We start from the raw sequence: 25,357 nt of genomic DNA, 5'->3' as shown, positions 1-25,357 counted from the left end.
ACGCTTAAGGGTAAAAATGTGAGTATATTACTGTATTTTTAGACAACTGCAAACTTCAAGGAGTTGGTCTGATTTAAACATGTATATTGTGATGGGTGATTTACATTTGTGAATTAGAAATGTTAATTTTTTTCTTCCTAACTAACCCCTGAGAAACCCTTGTCAGCTCAGGGATTAGAACTAGCAAACTTTCTATTATTAGTCAAACACTATAAGCTACTTGCCACTCTGTGATATACTTGATGTCATTGTGATGTTACCATCAGCGCTTTGCAACGGTTCTGGACAGCTGGCTGTTAACAATAGCATCAGGGTTTGCCACTCTGTGATATCATTGATGTCCTTATGATGTTACCATCAGGGTTCTGCAACGGTTCTGGACGGCAGCAAGGTGTACAGACTTTTGTTCCACAGCAGCTCTGTCACAGCTGATTCAGCGAATCAACTCCTCATAGTCTTGATTCAAACCAATCAGGTGTGTCAGCTCTATCACAGCTGATTCAGCGAATCAACAGCTTATAGTCTTGATTCAAACCAATCAGGTGTGTCATCTCTATCACAGCTGATTCAGCAAATCAACTCCTCATAGTATTGATTCGAACCAATCAGGTGTGTCATCTCTATCACAGCTGATTCAGCGAATCAACTCCTCATAGTATTGATTCGAACCAATCAGGTGTGTCAGTGAAAAAAGCCTGTGCTCACTGCCAGCAGCTCTCCAGGCCCGGGCTTGGTCCACTGCATTCATCTACAGCACAACTTTTACATTGATCTAAGATCTGTTTTGTAATTTCCCCCGTAATGGTTAAGTTGAGGACTTGCTAAACTGATTCTAAGGAAAGCTTATACCCAACTGTGGATCTAAGAGAAAAATGTCCTGCGGATACAATGACAAATGTCAAATATCATGTACAATATCTACACACATACCCATTAAAATACCTTGAACTCCATTTTAATAATCTGCATGGTACGAAGACTCTCTCTACCCACAAATGTGTCTAGAAAATATGTTGTGGCAGCTGTTTGGAAGAGTTGGCCGATACTCAATCACTTCAAAGGCTTTAAACAATACGCCTTGACTGCAGAGATGAGAATAGCATAGCCTAAGAAATTAAAAGATTGTTTGCCTTGCCTACTCAACATGTGTCTCCTGCAGCGCCCCCTATGATGTTTCCAACAGTGACTTTATTAATACATGACATTGTCACATTGTTGCTAATAAGTTGGGAGAACGTTGTGACATCTTCATTTTGCTAGTAGGGGGATGGAATGAGACTCTGCATCTGAACAGAATGCCACATTAATTCATCTGAACCAATTGGAAATAAATAACTTTTACACAACAATTGATTGCAGATGTTTCACAGAAAATATACCATAGATATTAAAAGCTGTAAAATTATTGACTTGAAAAAAGTGTTGATTTGATACCAGGAACCAATGTCTTTTAACAAATTCAAATCACATTAGTACATCAAATCTTAAAGATACATCTCAAATGTAATATCCAATTTGGAGAAACAAATGAATTGTTTCAGGATTAGTGGTTCTTTTGGTAACACTTTATTTGAAGGGGTTATACATGGGGCAGCAGGTAGCCTACTGGTTAGAGCGTTGGACTAGTAACCGAAAGGTTGCAAGATTGAATCCCCGAGCTGACAAGGTACAAATCTGTCGTTCTGCCGCTGAACAAGGCAGTTAACCCACTGTTCCTAGGCTGTCATTGAAAATAAGAATTTGTTCTTAATTAACTGACTTGCCTAGTTAAATAAAAGGTCAAATAAAAAATTCATAAGCTTTTTGTGAAACCATTCATAACACCTTTAAGCAAGTGTTTTAGTACCACTTATGGCAACATTCAAAACACATGTATAGCTGGAATCTGTACCTATGGCTTGCCCATCTTTTTGTGAGAAATTACACTCAAAACTTTTACTTTTATAAAGTATTTATGAAGTATAAATAGCCTTTTGATAAGGCCTTGCAAGAAGACTTAACTAATGATTAAGTTTACAGGTTTACAGCTGCCTTGTCACGGCCGTCGAAAGAAGTGGACGGCCGTCGGAAGAAGTGTCGCCAACCAAACAAGAAAACAAAGAAACGACCGTGAAGCTTCCGAGGGCTATAGTGCCACTAACAAAGATACCTACTCACAATCACAGGTGGGAAAAAGGGCTACCTAAGTATGATTCCCAATCAGAGACAACGATAGAAAGCTGTCCCTGATTGAGAACCATACCCGGCCAAAACATAGAAACACAAATCATAGAAATAAAGGACATAGAATGCCCACCCAAATCACACCCTGACCAAACCAAAAAGAGGCATAAAAAAGGCTCTCTAAGGTCAGGGCATGACATGCCTTAATTTAACATCTTATGAATAATCTTATAAATCATTATTAAATACATTAAAATTGGTTTATAAATGTGTGAATAACTAGCTTACTAACATGTGTGAGTAATGATTAATAAATGATGAATAAACAATTGAATAATACATGATACATTCTTTATTACAAATGTTGGTATTAAGTGCTACCCCTATTCATTTCATATCAGTTTTATTGAAGCCAGCTCAGCTGCTAAGCGATTTACTTCAGAGTGTCATAAAAGTTTGAGGCAGCTATATTATACCTCTCTCAGCCATATGAGTGGATAAGAGTCATGAAATAGTGTACCAGTGTTATGGGCCATAGGAATTCTAACCTTAAGTCGCAAGAATCCTACTGGACTGTTTTAAGCGCCTGCGGCATCTTCATCTCATTCATAATGTAGATGAATAACTACACACTGGAGTTTACAGTGTTATAAGCTATATAAAAGCCTAAATGGGCCTGTTCTAGATTTCAAATATTTATTTAATATGGTTTCACCAGGGTCATAAATCAAACTAAGCAAAAGAGGTAACGGCCAACTCCGTCAGCATGAGGTGAGGAGAGGTTCAAAATATATATTATATAGTTGTTGATAAGGATTAATTAATTACTGATATTCAACTAAATAAGGTCAGATTATATTTTATATAAAGAATTATGACTGTGGTTGTGGGGGCAACATGGACACACTCCATTACAGTATTTGAGGGGCATTTGAAAGTAATATTGGAATCAATTTGATGAATAAAACGTTTGACATTGGCATAATTATTAGTTATGACATGTCTCATTTACGTAAATTCTGTGAAATGTAATATTATATTATATTAAAGACAAGTATGTATTCTAACGTTTATGTATTCAGATTGGTTGGATGAATTTACATGTCAATAAGGTGTTATGCCATTGGCCAAACTTGCAGATAGCGGGAGATCACATTTTTCTCAGTCTGAGATTTACATGGAAGCAGTAGGTCAAGTTCTAAACTAAAGCATTGTGTTGTATTTATGTAAATTACAGTGTGTACATGTTTAGTATGTACAGCAGCTCAAGGTCAGCCACAGAGCTCTACTCTAGTAGCAAGTTAGATGGACATGTCAGTTGTAGACATTCCTGCAGTAGGCAACCTGATCCTCCTTAAGGTCTCAGAATAGTCTAGAACAATCACTGGTAAAAGAATAAGGAGTGTGGTGCTCCTCGAAGTGGGTGGGACTAGAGAGACACAGACACACGGAGGTCTCACATCCAATCCATTTCCTTTACCAGAGTGGTCCATAATTAACTTTTGCTTGGTTGGCACTTCCAACCAGATATAAGGAGGCTGAGGCCCCAGCATTCATAAGTCAGATAGATACCTTCTTCCTCTGTGGTAAGACTCTCTCCACTTCCTTAGTGTGTACATACAGTCTCATATTTTCACTTTTGCATCTAAGGCAGTAGCTAACTGCATTGTTTGAATTCTGCAATTTTTTCTTTACATGTCTTTTGTAAGATTTTACAATATGCAATCAAGTGGCATTGATTTAAATTGTTTTAGTTTACATGTGTTTTACTTAAATTGTAAAGTATAACTTTCATTCACAGTCAAATGTGGTATTTCTGCACTCTTTTTGTAAATTGAGGGGGTGGTCTAGAATGTAACTGGGTTTTCAGGGCTATTTATTAGAATCCTTGAGAGAATGTAAAGTGAATTGAAACTAGGTAAATGAAAGTGTATGGTTTTACTTGTAGTTGAATAGGACTATAATGATGGAGTTGACTGATGCCGTTCAAAATGTTTCTTACCCTTCAGGGGCTAAATTACAAGGCTTTAGACTTGTGCGTATTCACAACACCCTAATGTTTCACAGGGTCCTCCAAGACGTACAAATACATCTGTAGGAGGGAAAAAAGAAGGTGAGACATGGTTTGTCTTCACATAAAAAGTGATGAAAATATTCTGTGTGAGATATAGTATCGCTCACTCTCTTGACTGTGGAGGAAGCACCACAGAGTCAATCCTGTTTTTTGTTTCATCTCTTTCCTAGTGAGCCGTCAACATGAGTACGGACGCGGAGATGAAAATCTACGGCAAGGCTGCCTTGTACCTTCGTAAACCCGAGAGGGAGAGGATTGAGGCACAAGCCGCACCCTTTGATTCAAAGAACGCCTGCTATGTGACAGACGTCAAGGAGCTGTACCTTAAGGGTTTGATCACTGGCAGGACAGAGGGGAAGTGTACTGTCAAAGTCACAAATGCTGACGGCACTACAATGGTAAGTCTTATCTGAAAAGTATTGAAGTAAAAAAATTATCAAAAACATTCCAAAAGCCAATATGAAAATAGTAACAAAAATAGATTAAGAAGCATTTCTTTGTTCTTTTTTAAGCAGAATATAACCCTCAAACAAAACACTTGTATTGCGGCTATTTAAAATTGGCATGAAATTATTGATAATGACAAGTCAAGAATCACATGTATTTGTCAGTAGGTTATAACAAAGTAGTTTGATTAAATGTGGGTATTTTAATCAGCAAAAAGCATTGAGTCATGTCCAGTTTGATCCGTGTGTAATCTATATTTCTGACTGTTTCAGGATAAAGAGTTCAAAGAAGCAGACATCTACCAGATGAACCCCCCGAAGTACGACAAGATTGAGGACATGGCCATGATGACCTACCTGAATGAAGCCTCTGTGTTGTATAACCTCAAAGAGCGTTATGCAGCATGGATGATCTATGTAAGAAACCTGCATAAACATACACACTGTAAATTAACCTAATAAATACACACAAACAGTACTACACATAAATGAACAGTAGAAACCAAAACATACCAATACAGTAGACCCACATTAGTATACCATAGTACACCCACATCCTCACATAAATCCAGGTAAAAGTCAATCTGACTTTGCTAATCGCCTAATTGGATCCCTTTCATCCAGACCTACTCTGGGCTCTTCTGTGCCACGGTGAACCCCTACAAGTGGCTCCCCGTGTACGACGAAGTCGTTGTCAACGCCTACAGAGGGAAGAAGAGGATGGAGGCTCCACCCCATATCTTCTCCGTCTCTGACAACGCCTTCCAGTTCATGATGATTGGTACGAGCTCTCATGGGGAAATGGATGGAATCTACTGTCTTCTAGTCTAAGTTAGAACAGTCTGCTGGGAATCTCTCGTTTCACTATCCTTGAATGGAAATTATTCCAAAACGATATTCATGATGATGCTTATGAATACAATGATGTACTCCTAATGTTGATTGATTATAATAAGCAGCATGTTTTTTGGTTCCAGATAAGGAGAACCAGTCCGTCCTGATTACGTAAGTTGTTTTCTATCATTTCACTTGAGAAAGTGTTTCTATTCTGGTATGTCGTGTGACTTGGGTGTGATGAAAATATTCTGAACAAAAATATAAATGCAACATGTAAAGTGTTGGTCTAATATTAAGAATGGGACCAAATTGGCATATTAAGAAGCTGATTAAACAATATTATCATTACACAGGTGCACCTTGCGCTGGGGACAATAAAAATGTGCAGTTTTGTCACACACCAGTTTTGTCACATTGCCACAGATGTTTTGAGGGAACCTGCAATTGGCATTTTGACTGCAGGAATGTCCATCAGAGCTGTTGCCAGATAATTTAATGTTCATTTCTCTACCATAAGTCTCCAACATCGATTTAGAGAATTTGGCAGTATGTCCAACCGGTTTCACAAGCGCAGACCACGTGTAACCACGTCAGCCCAGGACCGCCACATCCGGCTTCTTCACTAGCAGGATCTTCTGAGACCAGCTGAGGAAACTAAGGAGTATTTCTGTCTGTTAAAAAGTCATTTTGTAGGGAAAAACTCAATTTGATTGGCTTGGCCTGGCTCCCCAGTGGGTGGGCCTGCCTCCCAAGTGTTTGGGCCTATGCCCTCCAAGGCCCACCCATGGCTGCGCCCCTGCCCAGTCATGTGAAATCCATAGATTAGGATATAGAATAGGTCTAATTCATCTATTTAAATTTACTGATTTCTTACATGAACTGTAACTCAGTAAAACCATTGAAATTGTTCCATGGTGCGTTTATATTTTTGTTCAGTATCCAGGAGGAGGAAGGGTCTTAACGCCTCCGTGAAAACCAGCCTTACTGACATCAGGTCCTACATCACTTGAAGCGACACTTGCATTACATTATGAACGGATTAGGTTGTGCGTTATAATGAGCCAATGAGTGGAAATATTTAGTTAATAATTTACTCTTGTTAGAAAACAGGTGAACAGTGTATTTGTCAATGCAGATTAGCAAAAAACAATCTGACACTTAAACCCATCTGTCATATAAACCAGCGGAGAATCCGGTGCAGGAAAGACTGTCAACACCAAGCGTGTCATCCAGTACTTCGCCACCATTGCAGTTTCTGGTGTCAAGAAGGAAGTAGACCCCACCAAAATGCAGGTTGGTTGTGCTTTTATAACATATTTCAGTTTGGTGTGCTGTGTAAACTTTGTTTTTCAAGCGGTGAATACTGTTTTAAGAGAAGTGTTTGCTAGTTTCTGAGCAACTTATGTTTGTCTCAATCAGGGGTCCCTTGAGGATCAGATCATTGCAGCTAACCCTCTGCTGGAGTCTTACGGTAATGCCAAGACAGTGAGGAACGACAACTCGTCTCGCTTCGTAAGTATGAAGAATTTACTGTGGAAGTTACCTTATATTGGGTGGGAAAATGTCAGTAGTTCACTATAGTTGTATCATCAGCTTTCCAACAAACTGGTTTATCAAAGTAAAATGCTAGATGTATTTAGTTGACCTATTTCTATCCCCCATGCTCTACTACAGGGTAAATTCATCAGGATTCACTTCCAAGGTGGTAAACTGGCTAAAGCTGATATTGAGACCTGTGAGTTGGTTTTCCGTGTTTCTCAATGCTTTCCTTAAAGACATGCTGTGGCACTTTGAAGACTAGCAAGTATCAACCTCCCGCTTTGGGCTAGAGGTGTCAATATGTAGTTCATACATGCACAATCTCTCTTACCTTAATTAGCCATGAAATGTTTTCTGGAAGTTGTGTGGGCCAGCCCCCTTAGTGTTTCAAGTTTCAGCCAAAGAGCTTCAGCCCTTCACCATTTGAGTGACAGCTAGCAAGTTGCACTCACAGCAGAGCAAAAGATAGAGCAATGACATGGTGCCTCATATCTGCACCTATGTGAGGTAGTACGTAATTGTCAGGGACCACTTTTGACCCATGAGCACTACTTTCAGAACTACTGGCTATGACGTATACAAAAGTACCGGAGAATCTTTTTAAATTCACGCACAACATTTTGGGGAGATCATATCATCACACATAATGTAATCTCTCTCTCTCCCTCTCTCTCTCTCTCGCCATATCTCTCTCTCTCTTTCTCACTCGCTCTCTCTCAGACCTGCTAGAGAAGTCCAGAGTGGCCTTCCAGCTGCCCGCTGAGCGAGGCTACCATATCTTCTACCAGATGATGACCAACCACAAACCTGAGCTAGTTGGTAAGGCAAAGTAAAGGTTTAGGTGAAATTATTCACACCTCCATCTGTGGAACTTATTCAAATGTTTCCTAGTCAACACTGGTAATATTATTACAATGAGTACATCCAAGGTAACAAGGCATCTAAACATGGGTCAGGTCTTTCAAGGTCTTTCATGGGAAAGATCAAGTAATGCACTGTGATGCACTAGTCCAGGAGCCTCAGTCCCCCCCTTTTGATGCTATGTATTATATACTGCATGTATCCTTGAGTCCATCTATTGAGTAAAGGAGGGAGAGATACTGTAAAGGTAGGACAGCAGAATTCTAAGATATTTAACTGACAAGCCATTCTCTGTTGTCCACAGAAATGACGCTCATCACCACCAACCCTTACGACTTCCCCATGATCAGCCAGGGTCAGATCAGTGTGGCCAGCATCGACGACAAGGTCGAGCTGGATGCCACCGATGTGAGTGATACAAAGTGTGAACCAAACTCTAGATATGGAATGGGTAGGACCACAATACACACTGAATGCACAGTCCAAATCCTGCTTGATAGCAGCTGGGCACCTTGTGTTAGTTAGGCATGTGCTTCAAGGCCACTCGTCATGCCTTCACACTTCACCTTGAGGCACATACCTGTAAGACTTCCACAAGAGACTGCCTCTAAGCGCCCTGTGGAACTGTGTAAAACTCTTGTTGTGCTGTCATATACTAGTGTGTTGGCCAAGAGCAATCATGTGGAACAGAGAAGCCAGTTAATTCTAACCATCCCATTTGTTCTGGACTGAACACAGAACTGTAACTGAGTAAACTACCGTTCAGTTCTTCACTGTTGTACTTCCTCTTTAATGCCAGGATGCCATTACAATCCTGGGATTCTCTAACGATGAGAAAATGGCCATCTACAAGCTGACAGGAGCTGTAATGCACCATGGCAACTTGAAATTCAAGCAGAAGCAGCGTGAGGAGCAGGCCGAGCCAGACGGCACAGAGGGTGAGTCCCACTCATAGATATAAAATATGGAAAGCATTAGTCCCTTTCCCAGTCCCAAGCACGTAAGACAGACAGTGCCACATGAAAGTCAGGCAGGAGATACAAACTCAAAACCCCAGAAATTATTTTGAATAATATACGTGGGTTAAAATCAAAAGAGTTGACCAAACAATATTGTCAGTGTGACATCAGAAACAAGAAATCTGTTGTTTGTTTTCTCTCCAGTGGCTGATAAAATCGGCTACCTGCTGGGCCTGAACTCAGCTGAGTTGTTGAAGTGTCTGTGCTACCCCAGAGTGAAGGTCGGTAACGAGTACGTGACCAAGGGACAGACTGTGCCTCAGGTAAGGCGGTTAAACACAGCATCAAACATTTTCTTACTATCTGAATTATTTTGGGGACAATTGCATTGCTTTTTAAAAATACTTCTGTTGTTTTTCCCAACCTTATCACTGGACATGGTCAGTACCTCATGTATTAATTTGAGGTATTATCTTTGCAGGTTTATAATGCAGTCATGGCTTTGGCCAAGTCCATCTACGAGAGGATGTTCTTGTGGATGGTCATCCGTATCAACGAGATGTTGGACACCAAGAATCCAAGGCAGTTCTATATCGGTGTGCTCGATATTGCCGGGTTTGAGATCTTTGATGTGAGTCTGAGACCAGAACAAGACAATTAGTTGTGATTGAGAGGGATTACAGTCTGATGAAATGATCCCTTCTGAAATTCCATCAACAGTACAACAGCATGGAGCAGCTGTGCATCAACTTCACCAATGAGAAACTGCAACAGTTTTTCAACCACACCATGTTCGTCCTGGAACAAGAGGAGTACAAGAAGGAGGGAATCGTCTGGGCCTTCATTGACTTCGGCATGGACTTGGCTGCCTGCATTGAGCTTATTGAGAAGGTCAGTTGTCTGTAAGGATTATACTGGACCACAACAGCAAAGCTCATAGGGAGCGCATTGATAGATATTATCATAATGGTACAACATATCTGACTGTTGAGAACTCAATATGTTTCCTATGATGTCCCCCTAAATGAATGTAATCCTATAAAATGATGTTTGCTAAAGGAATACATGTGATCCTAAATGTAAAATCACTCATTTGATATCCATCTCTTTTTGTAAAGCCATTGGGCATCTTCTCCATCCTTGAAGAGGAGTGCATGTTCCCCAAGGCTTCAGACACTACCTTCAAGAACAAGCTGAACGACCAGCATCTTGGCAAAACCAAGGCATATGAGAAGCCCAAGCCAGCCAAAGGCAAGGCAGAGGCCCACTTCTCCCTGGTGCACTATGCCGGTGTTGTGGACTACAACATCACTGGCTGGCTGGAGAAGAACAAGGACCCCCTGAACGAATCAGTTCTTCTGATGTACGGGAAGTCCTCAGTCAAACTGATGGCTACCCTGTACCCTGCTGCACCACCTGAGGGTAAGACTAGCATCACAACAAATGCACTTGTTACAACTCAGAACCGTATTGTTTTTAAAGTCAAGAGGTGTTATTTTACACAGTCTCATTGGCAGTATTTGCATTTGATTATCTCATTTCTAATGATCTTTAACTTATCCACATTTGAACAGATACAACCAAGAAAGGAGGCAAGAAGAAGGGTGGTTCCATGCAGACTGTGTCCTCCCAGTTCAGGGTGAGATATTGAAATGTCTATATTCAGTCCTCCAAAAGGTGCATTGATTATCATAAATGATTTCTGAGAACATGGTTTGTAATCCTCTTCCAGGAGAACTTACAAAAGCTGATGACCAATTTGAGGAGCACTCATCCTCACTTTGTACGCTGCCTGATCCCCAACGAGTCAAAGACTCCAGGTACAAGAAATATTGACTTGAATATTACATCTTATCTATACAGTATGAGTAACCTTAACAAGCCCAATCCTTTAGTCTGTTAATAAGTATTAAAGAGACTTGGTTTGTTTTTCCAGGTTTGATGCAGAACTTCCTGGTTATCCACCAGCTCAGGTGTAATGGTGTTCTGGAGGGGATCAGGATCTGCAGGAAGGGCTTCCCCAGCAGAATCATCTATGCTGACTTCAAGCAGAGGTACACACACAACACACACACACACAACCTACACACACAACACACACAACTTACAACACACACACAACCACAGAAAGATCTGCTCCAAGGGTTTTCCCAGCATCAGAATAGGCTTAGCGTTTATGTAATATAACCAACCTATTACAACTTGACATATGTTAAAACTGTCTCCTCATTCAGGTACAAAGTACTGAATGCCAGTGTCATCCCCGAGGGCCAGTTCATGGACAACAAGAAGGCTTCTGAGAAGCTGCTTGGGTCCATTGATATAAATCACGATGATTACAAGTTTGGACACACCAAGGTCAGTCAAATACCCCCAGCAAAAGCTGACAACAAAAACTAACTTCAATGATAATTTAAACTCCTAGAGTCGTTTGACGCACCGGTGTGTCAATGTCAGGTATATAACAAAAACATCTCACCAGTTGGTTAACCATCCTTTTTTTCTTTCTTCAAAAGATGGAAAAACATTGTACCATTTTTTTCTTCAAATTCATACAAGTATAGAAACTCAACTCATTATCATGTGCATTGAGTTAGAGTGGTATAGCTTCAGTTATCTGTATCTGTGTACATTATTCATCTACAACTCTGCAAGAACTTACAACTTTTAAACAAGCTATCCTATGGTTTGTTTGTTAGCATTGCAATGTTTATGTTCAAATGAATCTAGAGGTGTTGTTCCCCTGTTTTGATCCAACCCTTTCTATCTGTCACCATCTGACTGTGGTTCCAACGGCCATGTTTACCTGTGTCTCAGGTGTTCTTCAAAGCCGGTCTGCTGGGTGTCTTGGAGGAGATGAGAGATGAGAAGCTGGCTGTTCTGATCGGCATGGTCCAGGCTCTCAGCCGTGGATTCCTCATGAGAAAAGAGTTCACCAAGATGATGGAGAGGAGGTGAGGAAGAGTAGACATCTTGGCAAAGCTTTCTGTGGACCTGCTGTATGTAATGCATTATGATCACATAATGTATATGCTGTGAGTTGATCAGAAAGAGAAAGTAGGTCTATAATGCTCTATTAGTGCTGCAGTTTGGGATTTGGCAAAGCTGTTCAGTTGTCATTTATATTGGTGATATTTACCCATTCATTATTTTGTATTTTTTGGGGGGGGGGGGGGGGGGGGGGGGTAGATCAGCTTTAATATTGCAGATTGTGGCTTCCATTAGTGTAATTGTCTACATCATTTCCAATCCCCCATATATAATATATATTTAAACATATATATATATTTAGCTTCTTTATTCTTTTCTAACCCTAGCATCCCTCCTCTCATTGGATTTCTGTTAGCCATATATTTTTCAACTGTGGTGTGAAGTTTCACATAGTCCTGAACCTTTCTCTTCTCATAGTTTCTACAGATTGTATTATTTTATTATTGATCGATTGACTATGACTTTTTTAAATCTCCCAGCAGTGCTATTTGCAGAGTTAGCTCCAAGTAAATGTTGCACATTTTCAGCCACTCCTGAACCTGCGACCAAAAACAATGCTCTAATGCTTTAATATTTAATAATTTCAGCCCTCTGAATTCATATTTATTATATAAATATGCTCGTTTAATTTTGTCTGGCTTGTCTTTCCAAATACAATTGAACATTTTTTGCTCATATAATTTTTAAAAACAAGTTGTAGGCAGGGCCATACACAAATAGGTAAGTTGGGATATGACTAAAGAGTTAATCAGGGTGATTTTTCCACAAAAAAAGAGGTGTTGTCCTTTCCATAGTAGCAAAATAGTATCTAATTTCTATTCAAATGTGTTGTAGTGAGATAATTTATTTCTTACATGATATAAATACCTAGTATGTCCACTTCAACGTCTGACCTTTTTATTGGTAAACTACACGTTAATGTGTAGATCCAATACCCAGAGAGGTTAGAAAAATGATGTATCCTCATCCAAATTGTTGTATTAAAAGAAAACACGAATCATCAGCGTACAATGACACCTTTTTAGCCCTGGATTTTTGTTCGATCTGATTTTAATAGCTAATATTTTCATGGCCATAATAAATATGCCGATTATGGACAACCTTGTTTTCCTCCTCTTGACAATTTAATACTTTCTGAGAAGTGAATTTGGTTGAGAGCATATACTGTAGTAGCGGTTTGAGAAAGCATTCCAAATTGGGCAAGAATGGGGAGATTTGATTAAATAATGTCTGATGGAGCTCGGATACACCCCTATCCCCCAAAACACACACACACACAGGTCCCCTGCTGTGACCATTTAACCAAGCACCTCGATGCAGTCAGACCATTCGATTATTATGCCCCTTCTCTGATTGTCCGAGAGTGATCCCTTCCCCATGGGTTACTGCTGCTAATGTTGCCAGCACTGCCACTACCTAGGTGGGGTTCTCCACCGGAATTCCCATCGGCTAGGTACGAGGTCGTCAAGGTTCTCATTAGCAGCTTTGAGAAAATTCCTTGTATATTATGCTCACCTACCCGGGGGCTTTGGCTTTGTTGGACCAACCCTGCCAGGCAGGCTCAGACTCCTGATGGGGCAGTGCTGCTTTTGTCTGTCTCTGACCAAGTTTATCTTTCTGTCTCAGCTATGGGTAGGTTACTTGCAGTAGGCCTATAAAACAGATAAGGACTTCTCCTTAGTGTGTGGGTCGCTCAGTTGGGTGTCTAGGATATAGGGTTGGGGACTGTTTAGTCGTGATAGGACAATAAATAAATAAATAAAAGGATTTACTCATTAATTCTTAAAGAATATAAAATGTCTCATGAGCTAAGCTGTAAGTCCTTGTATCCCTGAATGTAGCTTCAAAGGTCCAAAGCAACCGTTTCTGTCTCAATATCATGTCATTTATGGGTAACAATTAAGGACCGTACGAAGATTTTAATTGAAAAAAAAAAAAAAAAGCTTCTTAGCAAAGAGCAATTTCTCAAGCAAGAATTTATCTTTGACTGTCTGGGAGTGGTCTTAGTGGGGAGGTGAAAATTGAAAACGATCTGTTATTGGCAGAGGGGTTTGGAAAGCTCTTTCTTATTGGTCTATAAACTAGTTTACATCCCACCAATTTCAGGCAATCTTTTCAAACAAAGCTTACACTTGAAAGGGCATTATCATATTCTTCACAATTTCACAGTATTATTCAAACTCATAGTGTGGAAATATATATAAAACACAGGACAATCATGTTTTTGACTGCACTGGGCCTTGTCACTCACCATGCCACTCTATCCTTTCTGTTGACCAGAGATGCCATCTTCACCATCCAGTACAACATCCGTTCATTCATGAATGTGAAAACCTGGCCATGGATGAAGGTGTACTTCAAGATCAAGCCCCTGCTGAAGAGCGCTGAGACTGAGAAGGAGCTGGCCAACATGAAGGAGAACTTCGACAAGATGAAGACAGACCTGGCCAAGGCTCTTGCCAAGAAGAAGGAGTTGGAGGAGAAGATGGTGTCCATTCTGCAAGAGAAGAACGACCTGTCACTCCAAGTTGCATCTGTGAGAGAGAAATGATCCTCATAAGATCATATTTTCATACACATGAATACACAAACGAGCACCATTTTTTTATTGCCCATGTTAAATATATATTTCATGAATGTTGATTTGCTCTGACCTCTATGACTAAACCAAGTCTATATTTTGATAAACAACATGAGTCCTCAAATTTTTCTCCTGTTCTGAAATCAGGAATCAGAGAGTCTGAACGATTCTGAGGAAAGGTGTGAGGGGCTCATCAAGAGCAAGATCCAGCTGGAGGCCAAACTCAAAGAGACGGCTGAGAGGCTAGAGGATGAGGAGGAGATGAATGCTGAGTTGACTGCCAAGAAGAGGAAGCTGGAGGATGAGTGCTCTGAGCTGAAGAAGGACATTGATGACCTGGAGCTCACCCTGGCCAAAGTGGAGAAGGAGAAGCATGCCACTGAAAACAAGGTCTTGTGTCTTACAATAGACAGTATAACCCAAACTATCATCAACTCAAAACATAGCTCAACAGAAATGGAATTCCAGATGTATTGTGGGTGGCGGAAAAATGAAGACACAAAATAGTGGAATAGTGGTACTCCCCACATTCATTGTATGTTCAGCTGCCCCTCGTTTATAACTTCCATTCAGTACACTGGCATGGAGTACACTGCCACCTAGTGTTGAATCTATAGAACAGTACTTGTTGACACATTTCTAATCTGAATTAAATGAATGCAAAACATATGAAACTAAATCTCCCCTTTATGGTGAAGTGAACAAAGACACATTTTGTTGTGGTCGTTTTCAGGTTAAAAACCTGACAGAAGAGATGGCGTCTTTGGATGAGAGCGTTGTCAAGCTGACCAAGGAGAAGAAAGCCCTCCAAGAGGCCCACCAGCAGACACTGGACGACCTGCAGTCAGAGGAGGACAAAGTCAACACTCTGACCAAGGCCAAGACCAAGCTGGAACAGCAAGTGGACGACGTGAGTGGAGTTTGACATTTTGGCCGTGATAGTATGTAAGATGTTATTATCTTCTGTTGTTTAGATTTGAACAATACATGTCTATTTTTATGTTGTAGCTTGAGGGTTCTCTGGAGCAAGAGAAGAAGGTCCGTATGGACCTTGAGAGAGCAAAGAGAAAGCTGGAGGGAGATCTGAAACTGGCCCAGGAGTCCTTAATGGACCTGGAGAATGACAAGCAGCAGTCTGATGAGAAAATCAAGAAGTAAGCAAAAACAAATTACTACAGATTTACCTGCAATATTGAGCAAAAGAACGGTTGTTCTTGTTTAATTCTTGTAATTATGAATTAACATTTACATGTGATTCGTACAATACTCTCTCTTCACACTATTGAACCCAAAACGTCTTAGAAAATTGACGTGTTTGTGTTTCTTAGGAAGGAGTTTGAGACATCCCAGCTCCACAGTAAGATTGAGGATGAGCAGTCTCTGGGAGCTCAGCTACAGAAGAAGATCAAGGAACTCCAGGTACAGTACAGGACCTCAGCTCCAGTGCAGGAAAGCACATACCTGAAACATTTCCCCCCCAAATATTCTGGTAGCACACATTTCTCCTGGTGGCTTGAAGGTTGCAAGATGTGGTTTCTTACCGTTGTAGTTTTGGTTCCCGCATGGGACACTATCTACTTAATATATTTGTGTAACTGGCTTTGTATGAACACATTTAAAAATATTTTAATTTAACATTTATGAAAAATATACAAATTCTTATTAATTTGTTTATTATTTATTTGGTTCAGTTGTTTCAAAAATGTATACTATTATTGTTTTATGTATTGTAGTATTCATCAACCGTGCTCCTGCCCACTGTTCTAGGCACGTATTGAGGAGCTGGAGGAGGAAATTGAAGCTGAGCGTGCTGCCAGGGCCAAGGTTGAGAAGCAGAGGGCCGATCTCTCCAGGGAACTTGAGGAGATCAGCGAGAGGCTGGAGGAGGCCGGAGGCGCCACTTCTGCTCAGATTGAGATGAACAAGAAGCGCGAGGCTGAGTTCCAGAAGCTGCGTCGTGATCTTGAAGAGTCCACCCTGCAGCATGAGTCCACAGCCGCCGCTCTGCGCAAGAAGCAGGCCGACAGTGTGGCTGAGCTCGGGGAGCAGATCGACAACCTGCAGCGCGTCAAGCAGAAGCTGGAGAAGGAGAAGAGTGAGTACAAGATGGAGATTGATGACCTCTCCAGCAACATGGAGGCCATCGCCAAGTCTAAGGTGAGTAGTGATGTTTTGATCAAGCAGTGTTGAGGAGGGTCAACTACATTACCATTCAAGTGAACTGAAGTTGACAGGAGTCTCATATATAAAGTACTGATGGAACATGTTTCACTAACAGGGCAATCTGGAGAAGATGTGCCGTACTCTTGAGGACCAGCTGAGTGAGCTCAAGACTAAGAATGAGGAGAATGTTCGCCAGATCAACGACATCGGTGGACAGAGGGCCAGACTCCTGACAGAAAATGGTACCATCATCAACAATGAACAACAATCCAATTATTTCTTCAATAAAACACATATATTGGGGGCTGTATTCACATAGTATAGTCCACAGTTTCACACCTAACATTGCCCTATGATACCTTAAAATCAATTTTCAATCTTAGAGAACAGAGACCCAATTAACAAGATGTCCCTCTGTCCCTGCAGGTGAGTTTGGCCGCCAGCTGGAGGAGAAGGAATCCCTGGTGTCTCAGCTGACCAGAGGCAAACAGGCCTTCACCCAGCAGGTGGAGGAGCTGAAGAGGCAGATTGAGGAGGAGGTCAAGGTAAGGGACTCAAAACGGACTCCAGAGTTTAGATCTTCATATAGACAGTGACTACGCCACCCTCTGAGACTTTTACTGTAATTTGTTTAACTATCTCTCTTATCTCTCTTTGTCTTTCACTTTTCTCTCTCACAGGCTAAAAATGCACTGGCCCACAGTGTCCAGTCTGCCCGCCATGACTGTGACCTCCTGAGAGAGCAGTTTGAGGAGGAGCAGGAGGCCAAGGCAGAGCTGCAACGCGGCATGTCCAAGGCAAACAGTGAGGTGGCTCAGTGGAGGACTAAGTATGAAACTGATGCTATCCAGCGCACGGAGGAGCTGGAGGAGGCCAAGTGAGTTGCACGGAACAGCAAAAACTCAAATATTCGGTGTGGATGGTGAGGGCAGTAGGGGGCTCTAAGAAATTATTATTTCGCTATGTATTTTAACATTTGTACACACTCTGTTGTCCAAAAGGAAGAAGCTGGCCCAGCGTCTGCAGGACGCTGAGGAGACCATTGAGGCGACCAACTCCAAGTGTGCCTCCCTGGAGAAGACCAAGCAGAGGCTGCAAGGAGAGGTGGAGGACCTCATGATTGACGTTGAGAGAGCTAACGCAATGGCCGCCAACCTCGACAAGAAGCAGAGGAACTTTGACAAGGTGAAAATGAATTATCCTCAACCTAGAGTGACATTTTCTGTCTGCTACATGATCTATTGTAGCATAATTGTAGCATTTTTCTGATTCAAAACTCTTCATCAAGACGTAATGAAAATCCCATTGATTTCCCAGGTTCTGGCAGAGTGGAAGCAGAAGTATGAGGAGGGTCAGGCTGAGCTGGAAGGAGCTCAGAAGGAGGTTCGCTCTATGAGCACTGAACTCTTCAAGATGAAGAACTCCTACGAGGAGGCTCTGGATCATCTGGAGACTCTGAAGAGAGAGAACAAGAACCTGCAACGTGAGCATTTGACAGCATTTCTTTTGGGCTCATGTTTGACTAGTGTTTTGAAAATGGAGGGAATCATCAACACCATTTTATAAAAAGTATTATACTTACTTTATTATTTGGACTTGAACAATCCAAAGATTTATGCCAACTCTACTTGAATGATTTTTTTCATTAGCAAGATTAGCAAACTTAGACATAACATGTCAGCAACAAATGCTGACTCTACACATCCATGTATATCTGACCAAATTATGAAAGACAAGCACTGTAATGATCAATTCCGTAAAGTTAGTGTGGAAGAGGTGATGCTTTTTTGTTCTCTATCAACAATTACAAGCCACCGGGGTCTGACAAATTGGATGGAAAATTATCGAGGATAATAGCGGACAATATTGCCACTCCTATTTGCCATATATTCAATTTAAGCCTACTAGAAAGTGTGTGCCCTCAGGCTTGGAGGGAAGCAAAAGTCATTCCGCTACCTAAGAATAGTAAAGCCCCCTTAACTGGCTCAAATAGTCAACCAATCAGCCTGTTACCAACCCTTAGTAAACTTTTTGAAAAGATTGTGGCTGACAATACAATGGTATTTTATTGTAAACAAATTGACAACAAACTTTCAGCATGCTTATAGAGAAGGACATTCACCAAGCACAGCACTTACACAAATTACTGATGATTGGCTGAGAGAAATTGATGATGAAAAGATTGTGGGGGCTGTTTTATTAGACTTCAGTGCAGCTTTTGACATTATCGATCATTGTCTGCTGCTGGCAAAACTTGTGTTATGGCTTTATACCCCCTGCTATATTGTGGATAAAGAGGTACCTGTCTAACAGAACACATAGGCTGTTCTTTAATGGAAGCCTCTCCAACATACTCCAGGTAGAATTAGGAATTCCCCAAGGCAGCTGTCCAGGCCCATTACTTTTTTCAATCTTTACTAACGACATGCCACTGGCTTTGAGTAAAGCTACTGTATCTATGTTTGCGGAAACTCAAACTATACACGTCAGCTAGTACAGTAACTGCTGGCCCTTGGATGCACACAGAGAGCTAATATTAATAATATGCATGCCAATCTCTCCTGGCTCAAAGTGGAGGAGAGATTGACTTCATCACTGCTTGTATTTATGAGAGGTATTGACATGAATACACCGAGCTGTCTGTTTGAACTACTGACACACAGCTCGGACACCCATGCATACCCCACAAGACGTCTCTTCACAGTCCCCAAGTCCAGAACAGACTATGGAAGGCGCACAGTACTAAATAGAGCTATGACTACATGGAACTCTATTCCACATCAAGTAACCGATGCAGCAGTAAAATTAGATTTAAAAAACAGACTAAAAAAACACCTTATGGAACCGCAGGGACCGTGAAGCAACACAAAAATAGGCACAGACACACACACACACACGAGAGCATATGCACTATACACACATGTACACATGGATGTTGTACTGTAGATATGTGGTACTGGTGGAGTAGGGGCCAGAGGGCACACAGTCTGTGAATGTATTGTTAGGTTTTTAAAACTGTGTAAACTGCATTAATATTGCTGAAGACGTGGCAGTTAGATTTGCAAGATCATATGATATTCTGATTAATGAATTAATTATTATGATTCAATGTCAACTTTGTTGCATTGGCAATACCCACTGAAAATCTCCCAAGTCTAAACTGCTCCTGTGTTTGTGTGTGCAGAGGAGATCGGTGACCTGACTGAGCAGATCGGAGAGACTGGCAAGAGCATCCATGAGCTGGAGAAGGCCAAGAAGACCGTGGAGACAGAGAAGTCTGAGATCCAGACAGCTCTGGAGGAGGCTGAGGTACAAACTACAGCTGTTTGATGGGATAAGCAGTGTTAATTTGATCATTTGTATTATTTGGATGCAGAAGCATCAGCTACTCTTCCTGGGGTCCACAAAAAACACAAAACACAACAAATAACAAAACACTGATAGAGAAGGACAGTCACACAAATGTAAAATACAATATACAAACAATACAACTAAAGTGGTACACTAGCCAACTCCAGCTACAGACCCACGATCCCTGTATTGGTGTTTATTGTAGTCATATATATTTAATTCCTTGTGTTATACACATCCAAATGTATTGAACACAATTCGCCTGACTGCTTCTCTTTGTCCAGGGAACACTGGAGCACGAGGAATCCAAGATTCTGAGAGTGCAGCTGGAGCTGAACCAGATCAAGGGTGAGGTGGACAGGAAGCTGGCTGAGAAGGACGAGGAGATGGAGCAGATCAAGAGGAACAGCCAGAGGATGATGGACTCCATGCAGAGCACCCTGGACTCTGAAATCAGGAGCAGGAATGATGCCCTGAGGGTGAAGAAGAAGATGGAGGGAGACCTGAACGAGATGGAGGTCCAGCTGAGCCACTCCAACAGGCAGGCCGCTGAGGCCCAGAAACAGCTGAGGAACGTTCAGGGACAGCTCAAGGTAAAGGGACTGGGGAGAGATTTGTTGGTGAATCTGTAGAAAATAATAGCACAGAGGAATTTGAATAGCGTTTACTAATATGCTGTAAAAATGTAAGGATATTGGGAAATTCTTACCAAGGAGCATTTATATCAATGACCCAATCACCTCTACTTCCACAAGTCCTAATGAACCCATGTCATTGTGAACCCCAGGATGCCCTATTGCACCTTGATGATGCTGTCCGAGTCGCAGATGATATGAAGGAGCAGGCAGCCATGGTGGAGCGCAGGAACGGTCTGATGGCGGCTGAAATCGAGGAGCTGAGAGTTGCTCTAGAGCAGGCGGAGAGAGGCCGCAAAGTGGCTGAGACTGAGCTGGTAGACGCCAGCGAGCGTGTTGGACTGCTGCACTCCCAGGTATGGGTCAAAATCCATTTTGAATGAAACTCAACCAGGGATACCATTTCTGCCTTGTGACCTGAAAGTTCTCTTGATAGTCAAAAAAATTGTTTTAACTCCTTCAGAACACCAGCCTTCTGAATACTAAGAAGAAGCTGGAGTCTGACCTGGTGCAGGTGCAGGGAGAGGTCGAAGACATCGTCCAGGAGGCCAGGAATGCAGAGGAGAAGGCCAAGAAGGCCATCACTGACGTGAGTCCTTATGATCTATTCAATTACATTCACTTCATTTGTATCCATGGGCCAATGGTAGCTGGGATGGTTTACCACAACAAAGTCATCAGAGGGACATTAATGAAACAAACTACGATTCCAGGCGGCCATGATGGCTGAGGAGCTGAAGAAGGAGCAGGACACCAGCTCTCACCTGGAGAGGATGAAGAAGAACCTGGAGGTCACAGTCAAGGACCTGCAGCACCGCCTGGATGAGGCTGAGAACCTGGCCATGAAGGGAGGCAAGAAGCAGCTCCAGAAACTGGAGTCCAGGGTGAGTTAACAGCAGGGTGGATTAAGGTGGATTGAAAGACTAACTGCTGGAAATGTATTTAATCATGCAAATACACAGGAGCATTGTGTAATGACTTTCTCTCAATAACCCACCTAGATAATGAAAAGCTGTTGTTATCATTACAGATCCCTTCAATTACAATTGGTAAAGTAGATAGGTGCAGAAAACAATTGTGCCTCCTTGACTGAGTAGAATAATATACCTCTATTTTTACAAAGATTTGTTACGTCTGATTTCACCACCTCAAACAAATTCCTGTGTTAATTTCTTCCACAAAGGTGCGTGAGCTTGAGAATGAGGTGGAGGCTGAGCAGAGAAGAGGTGCAGACGCGATCAAAGCAGTCCGCAAGTACGAGCGCAGAGTCAAGGAGCTCACCTACCAGGTAACAGAGAAGTCAGAAAGTGCCTTCTTCCCAAACTTGACACTAACACGGACAGGTTTTCGTATAAAACTATTGGCCATTGATTCTTTGATCTTGTCCCACAGACCGAGGAGGATAAGAAGAACGTTGCCAGACTTCAGGACCTGGTAGATAAGCTGCAGATGAAAGTCAAGGCCTACAAGAGGCAGGCTGAGGAAGCGGTGAGTCACATACTTTGTCAAATACTTTGAAAGCATACATTCAAAAACATATTATTTCCCTAGTAGACATTAAAAGTTGAAGTAAGTTTTACTACTGCGCATCAGTCAACAATGACTCAATTGATAGTGCAAGTTATTGCTGAAGAAATGATGCACATCACTGAGCGCCCCCTATCTCTATGTGTCACCAACTTAAAGGAATATTCATTGGCTGTACTGGGGGCTGGTCTAGTGTACTGGGGGCTGGTCTAGTGGTAGTACTGTACTGAAGGCTGGTCTAGTGGTAGTACTGTACTGCGGACTGGTCTAGTGGTAGTACTGTACTGGGGGCTGGTCTAGTGGTAGTACTATACTGGGGACTGGTCTAGTGGTAGTGCGACCACCCCTGAATCACACAATGTGCCTCATAGTAAACAACCAAAGATTTCAAGACTAAAAGTGGTAAAAGTAGTAGCAGAAAGTAGTAGTAAAAACACACTTTATCTAGTCCTTGGCCTATATCCTAATCTGACTTTGGTGTTGGTCATGTTGTTCTTCACATTACCGTCTCTGGTAAACACACACTATATCTGTAAAGGTTCTCTTCCAGGGGTGAAGGAGAGGACCAACATGCAGCGCGGCTAGTGTTAAACATGTTTAATACAAACACAAGAGAAACACTACAAACAACCTACAAAATAACAAATGTGCAAAACCGATACAGACCTATCTGGTGCAGAACACAAACACAGAGACAGGTAACAAACACCCACAAAATCCCAACACAAAACAAGCCTCCTATATATGAGTCTCAATCAGAGACAACGACTACCATCTGTCTCTGATTGAGAACCCACACTAGGCTGACATAGAAACAGACAAACTAGACACACAACATAGAATTCCCACCCAGCTCACGTCCTGACCAACTAAACACATACAAAACAACAGAAAACAGGTCAGGAACGTGACAATATCAAATAAAATCAGAGTTTATTTGTCACATGCACAGGTTACATAAGGTGTAAATGGTACAGTGAAATGGTTACTTGCATATTTGCAATATAGCAATATCAAAAATAGAAAGTGTCCAGATAAAATATATTTTATAATTATTTTATAATTAGTAGATGATGCTTACCCAGACGTACTTGTCTAAATTGATGGGTCATATGAAAGAAATGCCATAACCCCTATGCTATAAAAAAGATAAGTGGTCACTATTGCCTTGACATGTACACGTGTTCATGAAATACAATAGATGGCCGTAATCACGCCGAGACACACATGGTTCATTTTGATGGGTCATGTAATCCTCTGGCGAAGTGGAGTCTTTTGTTTAGACATGTAGCTAGCTAGCTAGCTAAACAATGGACCATAATCCCAACCCATACTACTATCAATACAAACTGATTGTCATAGCTAGCCACCATGCATGACATGCTGTAGTATGAATCTGCAGGTAGCTAAAGATAACCAACTAGGTTAAGGACAGCAATGTTGTTGATAGCAGTAGCAACACTTTTTGCAGTTCTCCATGGCTAATGTTATATCTTTCAAAAAAGCCACAGTAGCGAGGATTATCTACACATACTGAGCAGCTCATGTTATAGACAGAAGCATGCTACATGGCAGACCAATCAGAACTCATCTCTCAGCATGTCCAGCCCATCCATAATCTCAGCCAATCATGGCTAGCGGGAAGGTTCCCTTGCCTTTTTCCGTGGCTAAACCAACTAGGTTCGTAATTTAACAACTTATTTGTATTTACCGATGGCATATAGAAGTTTGCTATTAAGGTACATGAAAGTTCACATGTTCCAGAAGGCATTTCTGCGAATAAACACATTTAGATTTAAAAAAATTGCACAACCCAGGTGTACAATGCTCTTAGAAAGCTTACCCAAAAAGATTCACAGCTGTAATTGCTGCCAAAGATGTTTAAAACATGTATTGACTCAGGGGGGTGAATACAAATTAGTCCAAATATATTAGTGTTTTATTTTTCATAAATTCTTTTTAAATGTTCCACATTGACATTCCAGAGTATTTTGTATAGATCATTGAAAAAAAAAACTGAAATTTAAATCAATTTTAATCTGAATTTGTAACCCAATAAAATGTGAAGAAATCTAAGGGGGTGTGAATACTTATGAAAGACACTGAACACCCCTGAAGGCAGTGGTTTGATCCCTCATTTCACCACTCATTCTCTCTGCTGGATCATCTATCTCCCTATATACATTGCTATCCTAAATCTGTCAACAACAAAAGTACTTTAAAATACCTCAAGAAATAATTATATTAATTTGCTACCTGAAGCTTCGAACTTTGAATGCTGATTTTACACTCTCCTTCTCTTTTCCTCACCCAGGAGGAACAAGCCAACAGCCACATGTCTAAGTTCAGGAAGGTTCAGCATGAGCTGGAGGAGGCTGAGGAGCGTGCTGACATCGCTGAGACTCAAGTCAACAAGCTCAGAGCCAAGGCCCGCGACACTGGAAAGGTACGGAGCTGCTGCTAAACCTATACCTGACTCATGTTCAGATATGGCCACAACCACACCACCTATGATATAGTCTTCTCAGAGGTCAATACTGACCTTTTACACTCACTAAAATGTATTTAAGATCTATAAGAAGCACATTTCAGGTAGGGCAAAAATAGATTGGTACTTAATAATAGATTGGTACTTACTAAGTTGGTACTTCAAAATTGAAAATCAAAGCTTAACACTGAGCATTTAATGCTTCATCCATTACATTATTTCTAACTGTACAGATATTCATATATTTTGCATGTTCATTATTAATACTCACCGATTATTTTCTTTCTGTCTTCCTTACAGGGCAAAGAAGTTGCTGAATAAACAAGACCAAAGTCTTACATCATTTTCCCGTGTTGCATAAAATATGATTTTCATGGTGAAAATGAGCTTTGATTAAAAACATGTCGGCCTACATACACTTCCTTTGTGACTGTGGACTCATTACTCAGCGAACAGCTGTTTCATATCATACACATATTGTACTTTCATTTAAGGTGCAATCTGGGATTCCAACAATAACGATGTGGTCACCCCAACAAACTTAAGGTTTCACCTGTTTTTTGTAAACAGCTGAGGGATGAGGCTGGAGAAATGTAACTACTATCAAATTCATAGACCTTTAGGATTGATTGGGATTCTCATTAGCCAAGTGGCAACAGCTAGTCTTCTAGGGGGTCTGACAGATAACAAAGACATTTTTTTGAGAAAAAAACTTTACAATTGACATACAGTACATTTAAAA

At 41.2% G+C, this 25,357-nt stretch overlaps 1 protein-coding gene across 2 annotated transcripts; it reads left to right on the top strand.

The window, feature by feature from the left end:
• Positions 1–4,230: 4,230 nt before the first annotated feature.
• Positions 4,231–25,026, top strand: LOC120020691 (myosin heavy chain, fast skeletal muscle-like). 2 transcript variants are annotated; one of them, XM_038964398.1, is made up of 40 exons: positions 4,231–4,276; positions 4,408–4,635; positions 4,957–5,100; positions 5,308–5,464; positions 5,661–5,688; positions 6,705–6,813; positions 6,940–7,032; positions 7,195–7,255; positions 7,780–7,878; positions 8,225–8,328; positions 8,720–8,858; positions 9,084–9,202; positions 9,361–9,510; positions 9,600–9,770; positions 9,998–10,301; positions 10,454–10,518; positions 10,612–10,699; positions 10,816–10,933; positions 11,114–11,237; positions 11,697–11,833; positions 14,151–14,406; positions 14,599–14,841; positions 15,185–15,361; positions 15,460–15,605; positions 15,780–15,870; positions 16,219–16,608; positions 16,730–16,856; positions 17,041–17,159; positions 17,295–17,491; positions 17,616–17,799; positions 17,932–18,097; positions 19,799–19,923; positions 20,250–20,558; positions 20,753–20,956; positions 21,064–21,189; positions 21,314–21,484; positions 21,784–21,888; positions 21,993–22,088; positions 24,442–24,573; positions 24,916–24,936. In XM_038964398.1, the coding sequence occupies exons 2-40, from the start codon at positions 4,420–4,422 to the stop codon at positions 24,934–24,936; spliced, it is 5,811 nt and encodes a 1,936-aa protein (XP_038820326.1). In that variant the 5' UTR covers positions 4,231–4,276; positions 4,408–4,419. The 2 variants fall into 2 exon arrangements, with proteins under 2 accessions (XP_038820326.1, XP_038820325.1); XM_038964397.1 differs by lacking the exon at positions 4,231–4,276 and having other exon boundaries at positions 4,420–4,635; positions 24,916–25,026.
• Positions 25,027–25,357: the final 331 nt, after the last annotated feature.

This window comes from Salvelinus namaycush, chromosome 25 (assembly GCF_016432855.1).
Source record: "Salvelinus namaycush isolate Seneca chromosome 25, SaNama_1.0, whole genome shotgun sequence".
Lineage (NCBI taxonomy): Eukaryota > Metazoa > Chordata > Actinopteri > Salmoniformes > Salmonidae > Salvelinus > Salvelinus namaycush.
Note: the sequence above shows the minus strand (reverse complement) of the source record. Positions and strands in the feature narration are given on the sequence as shown.